The sequence below is a fragment of the Dendropsophus ebraccatus genome, chromosome 2, assembly GCF_027789765.1.
Source record: "Dendropsophus ebraccatus isolate aDenEbr1 chromosome 2, aDenEbr1.pat, whole genome shotgun sequence".
In the NCBI taxonomy this organism is placed as follows: Eukaryota; Metazoa; Chordata; class Amphibia; order Anura; family Hylidae; genus Dendropsophus; species Dendropsophus ebraccatus.
In genome coordinates this window covers 104,144,914-104,162,942 of record NC_091455.1, presented here as the reverse complement: position 1 = coordinate 104,162,942, position 18,029 = coordinate 104,144,914, and the positions used below count along the sequence as shown (strand labels likewise).

Sequence of the window (18,029 nt, the reverse complement as noted above, 5' to 3'; positions counted from 1 at the left end):
TAAAATAAGAACGTCGCTTGATCTGTGTTAATCCTTACAGCAAAGGGCGCATGTCTTCATATGAGCCACTTCTCCTCTGCTTGCCACCTGATTAATCAGTTTATTGTGAAATTTATCCTAAGGCCGTGTTCACACATGGTGTTTTTTTGTGTTTATGATGTGCTTTTGACGCTATTTTGCTATAAATTGTTTGGCTTGCGCGGGCGGCATAGATGGTAATAATTTGTTAATTTTTTGCACAAATACCTGGGGTCAGCCTCCACCCTTACTGCAGGTGTCCTTAGGGTATGTTCCCACTAAGGAACCTGCGGAACAATTTCAAGCAGAGGCCGCTCAGAGGACTATGCTTGAAGTTTCGCCTGTCCCTTAGACTTGATGATATTCTTAAACAAAATACGCCATCCAACCAAAGAATTGACATGACAATTCTTTAGGTGGATGGCGGATTTTGTTAGAGAATATCATTGAATCAATGGGACAGGCAGAACTTCAAGCAGAGTCTGGCGCACGTTCCATAGTGGGAACGTGCTTTTATAGATTACAGCTGATTGCTGGGGATATTGCTGCTATTATAACAAGTAGGCATTTTGTGAAAGAAGAGAACTTATTTAATATGTAACATTTTCTCTTGCAGAACTCCCTGAAATGTGACCCAGAGAAGCAGTATGAACATCATGGACAATGCTGCAATAAATGCCCACCTGGTATGTCTCAACAAAGTCTGCTAGAAGTCTGCAGAATATAAACAGTATGTCAAACAGCAAGTGTCAGTAAGCAAATGCTTATAAATTGTTTATAGTCAGGTTTACACAGCAAATTAGATTGTAAGGGAATAGTAGTATGGTAGATGAACAACGGCAACTCACCAATGTAGAGCGGAATAAGATGCTTTATTGCAGGGAAAGAGCAGTGTACAAGCAAATGGTGCGTTCCACAGATTAGAGCGGCTTTCTCGCGCTTACACGCTTTAACTGGCTCACCTTGTGAGCCAGTTGAAGCGCGCAAGCGCGAAACGCCGCTCTAGTCTGTGTATCCGTCTGTGCTTCCAGAACATATAAACATGCTTTTATTGTATTGTATCGTGATGGTATATGCACACTGAGTAAATGTCGTGAATAACTCGGGGCGCTCTTCGCACGTCCCATAGACTCTATTCTATGGTCAAAATCGTTTATTCAAGTTTGTATATCAAATGTATAAAGAAAAGCATTGAATCAGGATATACAACATGATAATAAAGATATACAAACAGCAAGCAAAAACAGTGCGCTGGTTTCAAATAAACATCAATGTAAACATTCACATTGTGTACATTTTACATAGTAGGAACATGTCTTATTTCAGTCCCATATGTCAGGTACACAGAGTCCCTTTATCATAAAGTATCTTTAAGAAAAAAATTAAGTACGTATCAAGCAATATGTCTCATCTCATCCCTCGTTTGCATATATTGATTGGGAGTATAATTAGTTAGACGTGAGGCACACCACTGACCCCATACTTTATCGAATTTCTTAACACACCCTCTATTCTTATAAGTAATATATTCATATGGAAGCATCGCATTAACAAGAGCTTTCCATTTTCTCAGTGTGGGTGGACGGTTGTCCATTCATCTGATAGCTATAGTCTTCCTAGTCATGAATAAAACCTCATTGAGGAATATCCTCAAATGATGCGACCATTGTTCCTCATCTAGTATGCCAAACAGACATATTTTAGGATCTAGGGACAATGGGGTTCCCAATATAGTTAACAGTACATCCAATACCTCATTCCAGAAGTCCTGGACCGGATGGCATCCCCAGATCATGTGCCAAAAATCCGACACAGCTATTCTGCAATGGTGACATTCAGTATTAGTGAGTCTACCCATTCTGTGTAGTGTAACCTGAGTTAGATAGCTCTGGTATGTATGTAATATGCATGGCATCCTCACTCAACCCTTTGGGTGCCATACAGAACAATTTGGCCCCCAGATAGTTAAGTGAGGATGCATTGCATCCCCACCTAACCCCCTGGGGGCCAAACTGATTTCGCACTTGTGCCAGCAAGTAAGGGGGTTAAGTGACAGAAACTTACTTAATGCCGAGAATGCTCAGGTCACAAAAACCAAAATGTCAGGAGGCCAGATAACCAGGGAGGTCAGGTACAGAAAGCCAAGGTCATATAAAGGCAGACGGTAAATGTAGGAGAATAACAAGGATGCTTAGCTTGCAAGGGAAAAGTAGACTCAACAGCCAGCGAGGGGTTAATACATATAGGTCAGAGGTCTGGACCCTGATCTGTAACCACAGACACCTGATAACATAACACACTGACTGGAAGGGAGACCAGCTAGTCACAAAATTACCAAAGCAAAACATAGTTAACTGCGAAGTGACCAGAAAAGCTAAGCAGGGAGAGATGGATTTGGCAGATTAAATCATAACAGGGCAGAAAGAATTGAACCTTGTTTAGACAAGAGAAAAAGAAACACAGAATAAACACAATATTATTGCCAAAAGCGCAGTCTTAGCTGTGCTTTATGATCCGAGGGCCGAGGCAAGATCCAAACAGGTACAGTCCTTACAACTGGGTCTGGTGCCCGCCCTAGCAAGGAACGCACTTACGTCTTTCTTTCTGGCGTGGATGCGTTTGGGTCCGAATGCCGACCCCCCCAAAAAAAAAATTTGCACCAAACACTATACACAAATAAACTTAAAAATGCCACAAGATATGCCACAAAAAGCACAAACACATGAAAAAAAACCACCATTCCCCAGCCCTCCACTTCTGCCTCAGCAGATTCGGAGATGGAAGCTAGGCAGAAGTGGCGCATTGGAAGAAAGGAAAGGTCATACCTTTTCTACTCCCTGAATATCCCCTTTAGGGGCACTTTTTACTAAGACAGTTGTGATACACAAGGACCATATTTCTCCTGGCAGAATTCATAAGTATTCTTATAATTTTTACAGCAACAAGTTTAAAGTTACAATGCTTCTCTTTATTTGGCTAAATAGTTCTGTGTCTGAGCATGAAACCTATCGTGTTTAGACAGTTTGTACTGTCAACCAGTGTTCCTTGCCAAAAAAAGTCTAATTTTAACTCTAAATGCGCCACTTTTATCTATATGTAGCACCGTACGACACATTGCAATTGCAATGTTTAGACACACATAGCCCATTGTCTTAATGTGTAGTGCCTTGTCTCCCCACTGGTTGTGCTATAGGTGGCTTAAACTTGGAACAGGTTTTTGTGACTTAAGTGCATGGGCAATGTCATCATCTAGCATAGATGCTGCAGACATGTTGATATCAATTATGTTATGAGGTATTTGTTATAGTTTATATTTGCCCATATTTATTCAATCTAGGAACGTTCTTGAAAGCCAAATGTATTTCTACTGCAAACACTACTTGCCATCCCTGTGGCCCTAATGAATACATGAGTGTTTGGAATGAAGATTTGAGCTGCACACTTTTCATGGCTTGTGATGAAGGTAAGTGACAGTGGCCACAGCCAACACACACAGCTGTAACCATTGTGCAATTATAATTTTGTAGTTTCTTTTTTTCGTACAGTAGTTTGCTGCAATGCCAATTTCTTGATTTGATCTGTTCCTGCAGTGCTTTGTTTTCTTTGGTCATGCTTACCATTTTTTGCCATAACCTAAGCGTTATAGATGAGCACAACTCATGAGCATGCTGGAGCCCGTTCGTTTAGCATTTGAATACTAGTGGCTGAAGAAGTTGAATACATAAATACAGCCTTAGGCTATGTTCCCACACAGTATTTTTGGCAAATAATCATTGTTTTAAAATAATGGTAATTATTTGCCATTAAATGGCAGCCATCCACTCAATTTCAACAGTGTGTGAGCATAGCCTGTGTTTTCAATCCACTCGTTTTGGTCACAAAATACTGCCCAAAATACTGTGTGTAAACATAGCCTATGGCTGCAGATGACCTGTGGCTGTGCTGCGGCTTTGTCTATGCTTACAGCTTGCTCCTTTCACCTGAGCAGGATGAGACTAGGGAAACAATCAGTAATGTGTGAGGGTAACTGTAAAAGCAATGTGAGACAGAATGTGAGACAAGAACAATACCAGAGTGCACGGGTTTAGGCACAATGGGAAATCCCACCTTTGACTCCCCTGTTCACTCCCTGGATGCTGGATGATTGTATATGAGCAGCAGTGTAATATGAAGATATCCTGTGTAATATAAAAGTAGTGTAGCAGTAACCTTTGTCCTCAGTGTGGTGTTTTCTCTCTGGGAGAAGATTGTGTGTTTTTCTTCAGTGTTCTATCGCTGCAGCTGTGTGTGTGTGTGCGTGCTATGGCTGCAGTAGGCTGTGTATGTGTGTGTGTGTGTGTGCTATGGCTGCAGTAGGCTGTGTGTGCTATGGCTGCAGTAGGCTGTGTGTGTGCTATGGCTGCAGCAGGCTGTGTGTTTGTGTGTGTTCTATGGCTGCAGCAGGCTGTGTGTATGTGTGCTATGGCTGCAGCAAGCTGTGCGTGTGTGCACTATGGCTGCAGCAGGCTGTGTGTATGTGTGCTATGGCTGCAGCAAGCCAAGTGTGTGTGTGTGTGTGTGTGTGTGTGTGTGGTGTACGCTATGGCTGAAGCAGGCTGAGTGTGTGTGTGTGTGTGTGCATGCTATTGCGTGCCCGCACTGTGACCTTCTATATCACTGTGTGACCTCTATATCACTATGTGTGACCCCTCTATATCACTATGTGTGACCCCTCTCTATATCACTATGTGTGACCCCTCTCTATATCACTATGTGTGACCCCTCTCTATGTCACTATGTTTGACTCCTCTCTATATCACAATGTGTGACCCCTCTATATCACTATGTGTGACCCTCTGTATATCACTATGGCTGACCTCTATATCACAGGTATCTGGCATTGTTAGCAGTGTTTCGTTGTGTATGGTGAATATTTAGTTAGAAACATAGAAGATTGTCAGCAAGAAAAGACCACCTGCTCCATCTATTCTAGTTGTGAGTAGTTCAGGACATGGAGGCTGGAGACTGGCTGCATCCACTGCACACACAGGAGAATCTGCTTTATATACAGTATTCCTTTATTCCCTCAGAAGTTGCCCCAGGATCATGTAGGACATTAGGGAGAAGCTGCTGAGCCAGTGTGATAAATAACTCCCCTGGTATATGACTGGCCATTTATGAAGGAGCAGGAGTCTGAGTCGGAGATAAAATTCAGGAGTCGGAGTTGGAGTCGGAGCTGCGGCTTACTGACTCCACACTGTTTGAAACCCTGCCAAATCTGGAGACAAGAGAGAGGGAAAAGTGGCCATGTTTTTGTAGCACTGGATAATCCCTTTAAACTGTGAAGCAGTGTAAATTTATAAGTGTGGGTTTTACATATAGAACGTCTCTTTTGGCAGGAAAAGCTTTGCATGTATCTTATGAGGGAAATCGCACATACCCTCGGGAATGTGTTTGTATTAAAGGATACCACTTTGATAAAATACAAGAACTGTGTGTGGAAAATTTCAAGTGCCCCCCAGGATCTGGAGTGCAGTTACCAGGTGACTATCATGTGTGGCATTAGAAGCGCATATATATATATATATATATATATATATATATATATATATATATATATATATATATATTATTATATATTATTTAGTTAGTTATGTCATTGATCATAACAGTCTAATTTTTTTCCTTATAGTCCAATCAAATCTAAATACGGTCTGCACACCTTGTCCTGTGGGATATTATTCCAACATATCATCAGCAACAGAAGCATGCACTCAGTGGACAAAGTAAGTGCCTCATGTAGCTCATTATGTCATAGTCCAAAAGGTGCAAAAACAGGGAGAAAATTAGTGATCAGTTGTTTCCCCCCCTCCCCTGGCCTGGGGGTGGGATGGGGTGGGGGGTTGGGGGAAATCCGATGTTATATAATGTTTTTGTATAATATGTAAAGGATAAGCAGTATTTGATTGCTCGCTGCAAATTTGCATCCCGCAGCGAGTATATTAAATTCAGTGCCTTTAACCTCTGCAGCCCGGGTACATACTTTACCAGGTCCCCGCTACGGCTTGCTTTGGGGGCTCCCGGCGTCTCCCGGTGTTCAGCCAATCAGTGCGCTGTGCCACCAAATCGGTGACCCAGTAAAGTACGTACCTGGGCCACGGGGGTTAGGGGGGTTACTTTCACATACCGCTGCGAGTATGTCATCCCATTGAAGTGAATGGGCAAGTATCCGCAGCGGATTTATCGCATACTGTACGTGTGTTTGTACCCTAAAAGAGTAACTGCGGTCACATGAAAACATAGCATGCAGCACCGCCTTGTACCTGCGTATATGGAATACATAGTGTTTTTGTTATAATTGAGGACATAATTGAGGATATAATTGAGGGTATGTTCTTACTGAGTAAGATTGACGGAAATCTATTTTACTCAGTGTGAACATACCCTTATACACCAATATTCCAATTCCTCTTGGTGTCACAGGACTTTATGCATATAGTTCAGAAACAGTCTGCATGTTTTCATCTGATAGAGTTCTCTGTGTCTCTTACAGCTGTACAGATGTTGGATTACAAGAAATTGTTCCCGGCAGTAATATTTCTGATGCTATCTGCGATCGGCACATTATCCTACAAGATAGTATGTTTCTACATTTTAAAGTGAAATAAAAACATAATGTAATAAAGCAATAGTGATTGTGTGTTTTCCCAGAATAAAGGTAAAGCCACATAAGCAGCTGACTAGAATGACTTCATCCTAAATATTAAAAGGGATATCCAGGCTTAGGCCTCTTTCTTTTAAAAGAGCACCACTCTTGTCCTCAGTATGGGTGGGGTTTTGCAGCTCAGTTCCATTGAAGTGAATGGACCTTAAAGGGGTTATCCAGCACTACAAAAACGAGGCCACTTTTCCCCCTCTTGTCTCCAGTTTGGGTGGGTTTTGAAACTCAGTTCTATTGAAGTAAATGGAGCTTAATTGCAAACTGCACCTGACCAGGAGACAAGAGGGGAAAAGTGGCCATGTTTTTGTAGTGCTGGATAACCCCTTTAATTGCAATACTACACACAGCCTGATGACAAAGGGGAGCTGTTTTGCAAGAAAGTAGCTGTGATTTTTCTGTAAATATACACCTCCTCTTTAGAATATGGAGAGTACTGAATGTATAAAAGAACCCTTATACTTACCTACTTGTGTTTTTCTTTATATGATACAGTACTTACATAGTACAGTACTAATATGATGAACACATTGCCGGCACATAGCTGCTGCATTGCCACAGGCCTCTTTTGCATGCATAGCTCATGAACCAAATTTGACAACTCCTCATATGAGGTGCCATTAAAGGGAACCACAATTGTGCTGATAAAGCTGCCAGCTGCACTAAATAGATCTCCTACATAGCTCGGAGGGGGAGGCAGGAACTAGTCACCTGAATGGAGAGCTGGCTGTAACTAGTCACAGCTCTCTGCCTGACAATGCGCTCTGTGTGGATTATTGACAGGCAGAGAGACCCATTAGCCTTCCTGTCAATCATCCTCACAGAGCACTGTGAGGTGCTATATTGGCACAATCGTGCTGATTAGTGTTGAGCTGATCTGTCAAAAGTGTTCGGCAACTGAAAGACTCGGCATTTAATTACCGGTGGCTGCAGAGATTGCATGCTGCCCTAGGGCTACCAGGAAAACATGGATACAACCTACGGTCATGTCCATGTTTTCCGGGCAGCCCTAGGGCGGCATGCAATCTCTGCAGCCACCGGTAATCAAATGCCGAGTCTTTCAGTTGCCGACTTGAACACTTTTGACAGATCAGCTCAACACTAGTGCTGATATGTTCCCTTTAAAGGGATTGTCAGGGCAGAAAACAAATGTATATATGGCTGGGGGTGGTAGAAAAATAGATTAAGGGCCCTATTCCACCAGACGATTATCGTTCGCATAATCGTTAACGATTAACGATCTCAAACGACCGCTATTGCGAAAGACCTGAAAACGTTCACTCATTTCCATGTAACGATAATCGTTACTTATGATCGTATTTGCGATAGTTTTTTCTTCACTATTTCTTCGCTATTGCGTTCGTATCTAGTGCTAACGACCGAACGATGTCTTATTCAATGCGAACGATTGGCGAATGTTGAAAATGGCAACGATAAAAATAGGTCCAGGTCTTATAAAGCGATCAACGATTTCTAGTTTGGTCGTAAATCGTTAACTGAATTTCAACCGAACGATTATCATTTAGATTCGAGCGATTTAACGATAATCTGAACGATAATCGTCCGGTGGAATAGGGCCCTTACACACCTACCCTGATCCCCACTCCTGCCATTCCAAAGGCTCCCAATCCTCACTTGCAATTGCTTTTTCCTGGTTCCAGTGAAACATTTCCTTCACAAGAACTGCCTATTCAGCCAATTGCTGATTGAGCAGGGACAAAGCTGTAGACGGGGATTGGCTCACTGGGGAAGTTTTTGTGTTGACAATAAATTAGCGGAACTAGAAAAAAAGGAACAAGGAATCGTCAGAATAGTAGCTGTGGGGGCATCATTGTTTTATTTTTACACTATCTTCTGCTATCTATCTATCTATCTATCTATCTATCTATCTATCTATCTATCTATCTAACCAAGACAACCCCTTAGAATAATGCTAGCATATAAAGAGGCGTAGGAACAAGTATGGCCCCCACTCTTTCCCATAAAGAGCGGTGTAATCCATGTGGATTCCGCCGCTCGTCCCTACGCACGCTTGGCTTGGCGTATTCAGCTGTCCGCCCAAAGATTTGACATGACAATTCAACAGACAACGGAATTCGCCCAAGCATAAAATAGAGTCTATGTGACGGGTGGAACTTGGAAGTGGGAGCGCAGGGGGCGAGCAACGGAATCCGCGCTGAGTAATCCACCACATTTACTCGGTGTGCATATACACTTATATTGTATGTAATTTTAGATAATAATAGTACAGAATACTATGTTATTCCGTCCATCAGAAAACAATAGAAAGTCAATGGAATGTAAAATTGCTGTTTGATTCATATATACATACATTAACTTTTATTGTTATTCCAGTTTAACTATTATTTGTATTCTTTATGCAGTGACAAAGGTGCTAATCCTAATTATTTTCCCCATTCTGGCATCTGGGATTGTGATTTGCATCATCTACATGGTGTGCTATAGGAAGAAATTCAGTGCACTCATAGGTATTACTCCTCTTGGTATCTACTATATAGGCCTGTCAAACTCATTGAAGATCTATTTATTTCATTAAAGGGGCATTCAGAGTAAAAAATATATATATGCCCTATACACAGGATAGAGGATACGTGTCAGATTGCAGGGGTCCCAGCAGTTGGACCTCAGCAATCTGAAACTTATCCTTTATCTTTATTATTAAGTAATGTGCACACTACAGAAATCACACGGATAACTTTCTGCGGATTCAGTCCCGCTTGAAGTTCTGCTAGTCCCATAGACTTCATTCTATGGTCAGGCGGATTCCGCCGTCCGCCCGAAGAATGAACCTGTTCATTCTTTGGGGGACAGCGGAATCTGCCTGACATAGAATGGAGTCTATGGGACAGATGGAGAGCAAAGCAAGGGCGAGCAGTGGAATCCACAGGACCGTCTCTATGTGGGTATGTGCACACTACGAAAATCCTGGGGATAACTGTCGCTCGATGACCTAGACCCCCCCCCCCCCCCCGCGCGCGCGCCGTCACTTATGTCATTGAGCGGCAGTTATCTGTGTTATTTTTCGTAGTGTGCACATACCCTAAAATACCCCATTAAAAGAAAAAATCACTTGTTCTTAGATCTTTCCAACAAATGTCTATGAGCAGATACAGCTACTGACTTACTAATCACCATACGTTTTGCATTTTTAGGACACGTTCAAGGTTGGATACAGCAAAGGTATGACCAAGTAGATGAATCTCAGGTACGATACACTTTGTATTAAGAGTACGTATAACTTATGGTTGGGGTGTTGATACATGTTTATAATAAGCAAGTAACAACTATTGTTTGTCTGCTACTGTTCAGCATGCAAGTCACCTGGCTAGCGTTGTGCCATCATTTGCAATACTATGAAGCTGGACATACATATTAATATGTTTCACCATTATCTATAAGAAAAGAGGGGTGTTACATAATGACAAGGTTCTAGTTGACAGAAGTGCTTAAAAAGGATTATCCAGCATTACAGAAATATGGCCTCTTTTTTCCAGGGACAACACGACTCTTATCTCCAGTTTGGGTGCAGGTTTTGCAACTCAGTTATATTGAAGTGAATGGAGCTTAATTGCAAACCACACCTGAACCGAAGACAAGAGTCGTGCTGTCTCTGGAAGAAAGTGGCCATGTTTTTTCTAATGCTGGATAACCCCTTTATTGACCATACATATTTAATCCTCAGCAATATTTTTGTATAGCCAGCTTTATCATATTAAACCTAAGCCTATTCTATGTAAAATGTTTATATTTCAGAAGAAAACATTCAATGAAGAGATTGAGCCAAAAAACTGCCAACACAAAGTTCACTCTTCATCAGAAGAACGCAGTCCTCTAAAAGAAACAGTAGTTTTCCAGGGCAGAATGATTCCAACAGAAGATGAATACATGGACCAGAGAAGGTCACCTGAACCAGAGAATGGGAGTATGGTTGCAGGCACAGAGTCAGACATTGGCTCTCTAGGAACATTCGGTGGCTTTTCAGATACCAGCTCTGATAGACTGCTGCCTCCTTCACAGGAAGAAGGTGTCAGCATTCCTCTGTATTCCCACTATCATTGTGGTCAGTCTGCAAAAGAAATCCAGGACAACTCTGCTAGAGGTCCAGTAGATAATGTGTGTGGCCATTGTGGCTCTCCGCAAACATTTCATGGATTCTCACAGGCAGCACATCCTACACCAGAGAGGAATGATGGAGAGGAGCCATGTTCTTGCTTCACTGACAGGCAGTACTCAAGAAGCGAGAGCAGTGCCAGCAGCAGCACTACTACTACAGATATGCCACCACCTCTATCCGGTGAGATCATCACTTTTACATTTTTTCTGTTATCATCTATTGTAATTATTTTTTTCCACTGACTTAAAAGTAGCCTCCAGGTTTTCTTGTTTTTTTCTGTTTTAGGGTTCATCCACATGTACAGGATCTGAAGCAGATTTGATTCTGCAGATTAAATCATGTGTTTAGTCATTTACAGCTGCTATTGTCTTGTATTGATGCTATCTAGCTACTGGTGTCACATCATGCTGTAATGGTGTACAGATCACTTTACAGCAGACTCCTCTTATCACTACAGATAGAACATTCCCTTTACACACTGGCTAGTGCATTATGTTTCTAATAAACCTTTTTTCTATCTAGTTAACAAAAAAGTATTCATATTAATGTAGCGTGACAAATTCTCGCCATATTTGCAGTAATCTTTAAACTGTACAGAACCCTATTCAAAAAAAGGAATACAGTGGTACCTTGGTTTAAGAGTAACTTGGTTTAAGAGCGCTTTGCAAGAAGAGCTCACAGTTTTTCAAAATTGTGACTTGGTTTAAGAGCATTGCTTTGGCTTAAGAGCTCCCTGTACCGGATGGGACGGGGAGTGGTGGAGGGGCATGGTCTGCATAGCATGGTCTACAGCCCTGTACTCTGACCCAGGAGGTCTCCCTCGCCTTCCAAATCATAGCAGATCCACTTCAGGCTGGGGCTTGCATCAGGGGACAGGACTGTGGAGGTAATCTCTCCATAGCTGTAAACCCTTTCTCCCCGGACAGAGAGCGCTGCATGTATGTGCCCATATATGCCCTGCTCATTCCTTCATGCTCCTTGCAGTCTCTGTAATGCCTTGTGTTTCCCATCCTCTCCATTCCTGCTATAATGTTACTGTACTTACACTCAGCTATTCACACTGCTAGAGAAATTTCTGTCACTGTCCTCCTGCACAGCTCTGTGATTCTCACGTCCTGATTGGTCCATGCAGAATACACACCCCTTCCCCATTGCTGTCATGTGACCACACAGACCTCTGACAGCAGCCCTGCTTCTCTATTCTAGCCTTTTCTACTACGCTGTTTCAGTTTCAGCAGTTTCATCCTGTATCTACAAACTGCTGCTGTTTTTCAGGTTTATGCACTTACTATACATTATACACATATAATATCACATATTCAGCTGTTTCTAAATGTTTCATTCGTTTTACATGTTATTCAGAATGAAAAATGTTTTTTTTGGGTGTGGAACCAATTGTCAGCATTTCAATAATTTTTTTATGGTTTAAGAGTGGATTTGGATTACAAGCACGGTCCCAAAATGAATTATGCTTGTAATCCAAGGCACCACTGTGACCAAAAAACTTTCTATGTCTGCTGAGTGGATGGGCTCTTTCTGCTGTGATGTCTATGCTGTGTCTGTGTGCTTTAAATCACCCAGATGTCTGCTTCTACTCTCCTCACGTCTCACAAAACGCAATTTTACAGAGAGATACTTGAACAGCATTCCCCTACTCTTTAGTGTGTACTGTTACTTCACAATCCATCTCAGTCACCCCCCAAAAATGTACTATGTTGTTATCTTGTTAATGACTTGTTGTCTACGTTACTGACCACAGTTTGGAGAAGTAGGCAAGTTTGGTAAATGAGTGTATTTGCCAAAATATTTGTACAAGTATACCTACATTATACCTATGTAAGTATAACTATATTAGCCGAGATGGGAATACCCCTGTAATGCAGTCTTAGGCCATGTTCACAAGCTGTGAGAATATCGCCTGTTGTTTGACACTGTTGTTGTTTGCAGTGTCAAACAACGGCCGCTGTCTCATATGTTCACCTGGCCGGTACTGTAGTGTTGGCATAGGGAACATCACTTTATTGCAACTGGAATGCGAGCACATTCGGGTGTGCTTGCACTCCAGTTTGCCACAGACCACAATGGTAAGTACGTCCGGGAGCCGTACTTTACACTGTGAGCACAGGCTACCTTGTACGGTTGCTGTTCACTGAATAGCGGATGCATAAAATAGACCTGTCAATTATTTTGTGCGGCCACAGATAATACCAAACGTAGTGTATACAGAGGGGGAGATTTATCAAAGGGTGTAAAATTTAGACTGGTGCAAACTGCCCACAGCAACCAATCACAGCTCAGCTTTAGGCAGTGCTGAAAGGAAAGAGGAGCTGTGATTGGTTGCTGTGGGCAGTTTGCACCAGTCTAAATTTTACACCCTTTGATAAATCTCCCCCAGAGTGTATACACTACGGCCATTGTTCCATACACGCTAATGTAATTTCACACTGTTAGTAAACAGCGGCCATTGTTTACTGAAAAAATACAGTGTGAATGTGGCTTAAAAGAGTTTCAGCTTCCAGAGTTATAAATCTGTTTAGTATAAGTTGTGGATGTAATAAACATTGTGTGCTTTATGTGAGGAAGATGCTAAAAATTAATACTAATTCTGCTATTCTTCATCCAGGAAATGTGACAGGGAATCATAACACAACTGTTATTTCTACTGCCCCAGTCATGAACATTAAAACAGATCTTGTTGTGGTGTACTATAATTCAGCCTCGCAGGACGCCCCCACAGCCACAGACAATGAGGACACCATGAGGAGCCCAACACAGGAGGAGAGCCAGGGCCATTGTGACAGCTTTGTGGCCAACACCCAGCCTCCCAGATACACGGATATTCCCTGTTCTTCAGTATCTGATACAGACAGTAAAACATTTGTACATCAGCTAAGCAGCCCAGACAGCCTGGATGTGTTTAGTCAAGAACAACCCAATATCTTTTTCTCTCCAAATACAAACTTCTTACCTGTGCAGGAAGAAGGAAAACCAGAATTTTACCTTTGAGACATTATGTCTGTTTTCTCCCCCTGTGAAATCCGTGCTTTCAGCATCCATAAAACTGTGAAATATTCTGCTGTCCCCAGAAAATGTTGTTTATCAGGATCGTAGGAAATGACGGAAATCTGTCATGGAATAAGGGTCAAGTGGGATAAGATTAGTCAAATACTTCTACCACTTTCTTCTACTCTAAACGTCTGCCATCTGTTGTCTGGTGCTTATTTTCCAATACGTCATGTAATTATTTATCCATGTTGTGAGCTTTAAAAGGGAAATTTGTACACAATGTCACTTATCAAGCTTCATTTCTCAATAGTATACAAAGTAAGATGTATTTTGGCACAGATGTTTCAGCTTATCGGTAATGAAATGTGCTCACATTTACACTTTTAGGCTGGGTTCACACACTGTATACTTCAGGCAGTATTTGGTCCTCAAGTCAGGTCCTCATAGCAACCAAAACCAGGAGTGGATTGAAAACACAGAAAGGCTATGTTCACATAATGTTGTAATTGAGTGGATGGCCGTCATTTAATGGCAAATTTTTGCTGTTATTTTAAAACAACGGCTGTTATATTGAAATAATGGCAGTTATTTACCGTTATATGACGGCCATCCACTCAATTTCAACATTGTGTGAACAGATCCTTTCTGTGTTTTCAATCCACTCCTGGTTTTGGTTGCTATGAGGACCTGACTTGAGGACCAAATACTGCCTGAAGTATACAGTGTGTGAACCCAGCCTTATAAGGCTGGGTTCACACTACGTATATTTCAGTCAGTATTCTGGTCCTCATAGCAACCAAAACCAGGAGTGGATTGAAAACACAGAAAGGCTCTGTTCACACAATGTTGAAATTGAGTGGATGGCCGCCATATAACGGTAAATAACTGCCATTATTTCAATACCACAGCCGTTGTTTTAAAATAACAGCAAATATTTGCCATTAAATGACGGCCATCCACTCAATTACAACGTTATGTGAACATAGCCTTTCTGTGTTTTCAATCCACTCCTGTTTTTGGTTGCTATACAGCCTCAAAAATACAGCCTCAAATATACGTAGTGTGAACCCAGCCTTAGGGTCCATTTACACAGAAAGATTATCTGACAGATTATCTGCCAAAGATTTGAAGCCAAAGCCAGGAATGGATTTGAAAAGAGGAGAAATCTCAGGCTTTCCTGTATGACCTGATCCCTGTTTATACTCTGTTTCTGGGTTTGGCTTTAAATCTTTGGCAGATAATTTGTCAGATAATCTTTCTGTGTAAATGGACCCTTATGATCATGATCTTTTTTACCTGATGAGCAAAATATAACCCCTTCAGAATATATATATGTGTGTGTGTGTATAGCTAAGAAACCAATTTATTATTTCTAGGCTGTATGGGATGTAGACCAAGAATCGACCTCTGGCAGCCTAACATTTTGTAACACAACATATTTTAAGGAGAAGTCCGGCAAAAAAATGTTATTAAATTATTGTATTGCCCCCTCCCCCCAAAGTTATATAAATCACCAATATACACTTATTACCAAAAATGCTTATGCACTTACTACTGCATCAAGGCTTCACTTCCTGGATAACATAGTGATATCACGACCCGACTCCCAGAGCTGTGTGGACTGTGTTTGCTGGAGAGGATGATGGCAGAGGGATGCTCAGTGTCCTCCAGTGCCCTGTGTCCCTCAGTGTCCTTCTGCCATCATCCTTTCCAGTAGCCACAGCCCGCACAGCTCTGGGAGTCAAGTCATGACATCACCATTTTTCCCCCCACATTCAGTATTTATTAAAGTTTTCATAGGAAAAAGGGGGGATAAGCTAGGATGACATCACCATTTTAACCAGGAAGTGAAGCCTTGATGCAGTAGTAAGTGCAGGGAAAAAAACACTTTATAATTAGTGATGAGCGAATAGTGAAATATTCGATATTTGTACGAATATCTCCCAAATATTCGATCCCATTAAAGTCTATGGGAACAAGTATTCGATTATTGAAAAACATCTATTTGACCACTTGGAGGTAAAAACCGGAAGCTGGGGGATTTGAACGCTTATAGAATATTTATCGAATATTCTGCGAATTGTTCGATAATATTAGATAGATCGAATACTATCTATTCGATCGAACAGTATTCGCTCATCACTATTTATAAGCATTTCCCATAAGTGTTTATTGGTGATTTGTATAACTTTTGGGGGGCAATACAATACTTTAATAAAAAATTTCGCCAGACTTCTCCTTTCATCATTGTACAGTTCATGCACAGGCAATAAATAAATATATATATTTTATTTTTAATTTTAATTTTTTTTTTGGGGGGGGGGGGATCACTTTCTTGTACATTATATGAATTTTCTGTTTTCCATCACTGGATATAATGCTAAGATATATTATTTTATATCTATATTGTATGCCTCAGAAACCATTTTTCATACTGCTCTGGTAAACTGAAAGAGTTCTGGTTGCTATGGGCAATAAAGGACATGCTGGCAATAAGACCGCCTAATGAATCTCCCCCATAGAGTTTATCAAACTCTCCATTGCAACCAATCATTTTCAATATCACAGTTATTGGCTACTCTACAATAATCCACTAAGATAACAACAAAAAACCCATCAATGTGTATACATTGATGTATCTCTGGGCTGTTCCTTTTGCTATTTATACTGATTTCATATAACCCATATAGAATACCATACGCTGCTATGCTGTTCAGTACAGGAAAAGAAGGTGTACATTAGAGTCTTTTAAGATATTGGATTACTAACAATCTCTGTCTGTCATAAACAGAGGCCGAATTGCGCCACTACCTCTAGGTGGTGCTGCACAGAGCAATGGACAGAGCCTACCACAGTCCACAAGTAAAAAGCAATCTTCTAGCTAAAGAAACACACATATATCCCAATATGCATTAATTTCAATGCCACTCCGGCACAACTCACCCTTCAATGAAACACCAATGTATAAGAAGAACCGGTGATAGTCCCCACAAGTATTGGATATTCAATGGGTAACAAAAAGCAGGACTTGCCTGTATGCATGCACACCCACTAGGACATACTTATAACTAATACTCCAATATATCCACAAAATAAACATATGCGGTCTTCCACTAATCCATCAATGCACGCTCACTAATAGACACTGTAATCTGCCCTCACCAGCGTATGATACAAATAGCGTGTCCTACCTGGGTTGATTGGAGACAAAATTCAGTGACTGTGGAGCAGAGCGTGATGGTCCGCAGTGTAGTCTGGAACAGTCAATGTGATGATCCTGGTGCCGATCCAAGTTGTGGATATAGGAGCAATAAACAAAGGGTGATACGGCTGTCCGGGTAGTATCCAGCAGGTTGGCAGTTCCAAGCTAGTGCAGAGTCTAGATTGTGTGCACGCTGCGGCCGGCCGCGTGCACCACTTGACTTCCGCCCACAGATAGCTAAGTAACGTCACAGGCAGAGATACGGCGGCCGTGGAGGACCACACTTGCTCCAACGCGTTTCAGAAATTCACGGATTTCCTTCATCCCTGACATCTGTGGGCAGAAGTCAAGTGAAGCCCACTGCTAGACGGAGCAAGCGCACACTCTAGACTCCGTACTAGCTTGGAACTGCAGACATTTTTCTTTAGCTAGAAGATTCTTTGATATTGGATTACCTTTGTGCCTTAGGGCCATATTACATGGCACGAAACTTAATGTAAGCGAGCGCCAATCTGCTAAATCAGCACTTGCTTACCAAGCCTATTAGATGGCTTGATGATTGGGAAGCAAGGTTGGCATGGACATAGTTAGCCCTAGCCTCCTGGCACTGTTAAAGCCATCCCTGAAGTGACAGGCCGCTCAGCCAATCACTGACCGCCATCTGCCCTGGCCTAGTGATTGGCTGAGTGACCTGTCACTGCACAGATGGCTTCAGACGTGCCAGTGGCGGCTGCAGTGAGCGTGAAGAAGCTAAAAGGTAACCAGGGAGTGTGGACAGGTAGATATAAAGTTTATTATTTAACTTTTCACGATTCTCCACATTGGCTATTACATGTAGCGATGCACGGCCATTGGCCAAAGATTTTTAAACATCGATCAACGATCAGCTGATAAAATCCACTTCTGACTGGGTAAACTAAAACAGCAAGTAAATCAGAAATCTGATTGTTTGTTCGGCTGATCTTGTCTTT

The 18,029-nt window shown here is 41.7% G+C and overlaps 1 protein-coding gene across 1 annotated transcript in view; it reads left to right on the top strand.

The window, feature by feature from the left end:
* The window catches only part of TNFRSF11A (TNF receptor superfamily member 11a), a 40,555-nt gene extending 26,419 nt beyond the window's left edge, over window positions 1–14,136 (top strand). The window contains exons 2-10 of the mRNA XM_069960228.1: window positions 635–704; window positions 3,356–3,481; window positions 5,397–5,540; window positions 5,690–5,783; window positions 6,551–6,636; window positions 9,100–9,204; window positions 9,889–9,941; window positions 10,490–11,030; window positions 13,474–14,136. Coding sequence (XP_069816329.1) covers window positions 635–704; window positions 3,356–3,481; window positions 5,397–5,540; window positions 5,690–5,783; window positions 6,551–6,636; window positions 9,100–9,204; window positions 9,889–9,941; window positions 10,490–11,030; window positions 13,474–13,856 — 1,602 coding nt within the window. The 3' untranslated portion in view covers window positions 13,857–14,136. The remainder of the gene's footprint in view (window positions 1–634; window positions 705–3,355; window positions 3,482–5,396; window positions 5,541–5,689; window positions 5,784–6,550; window positions 6,637–9,099; window positions 9,205–9,888; window positions 9,942–10,489; window positions 11,031–13,473) is intronic.
* Window positions 14,137–18,029: the final 3,893 nt, after the last annotated feature.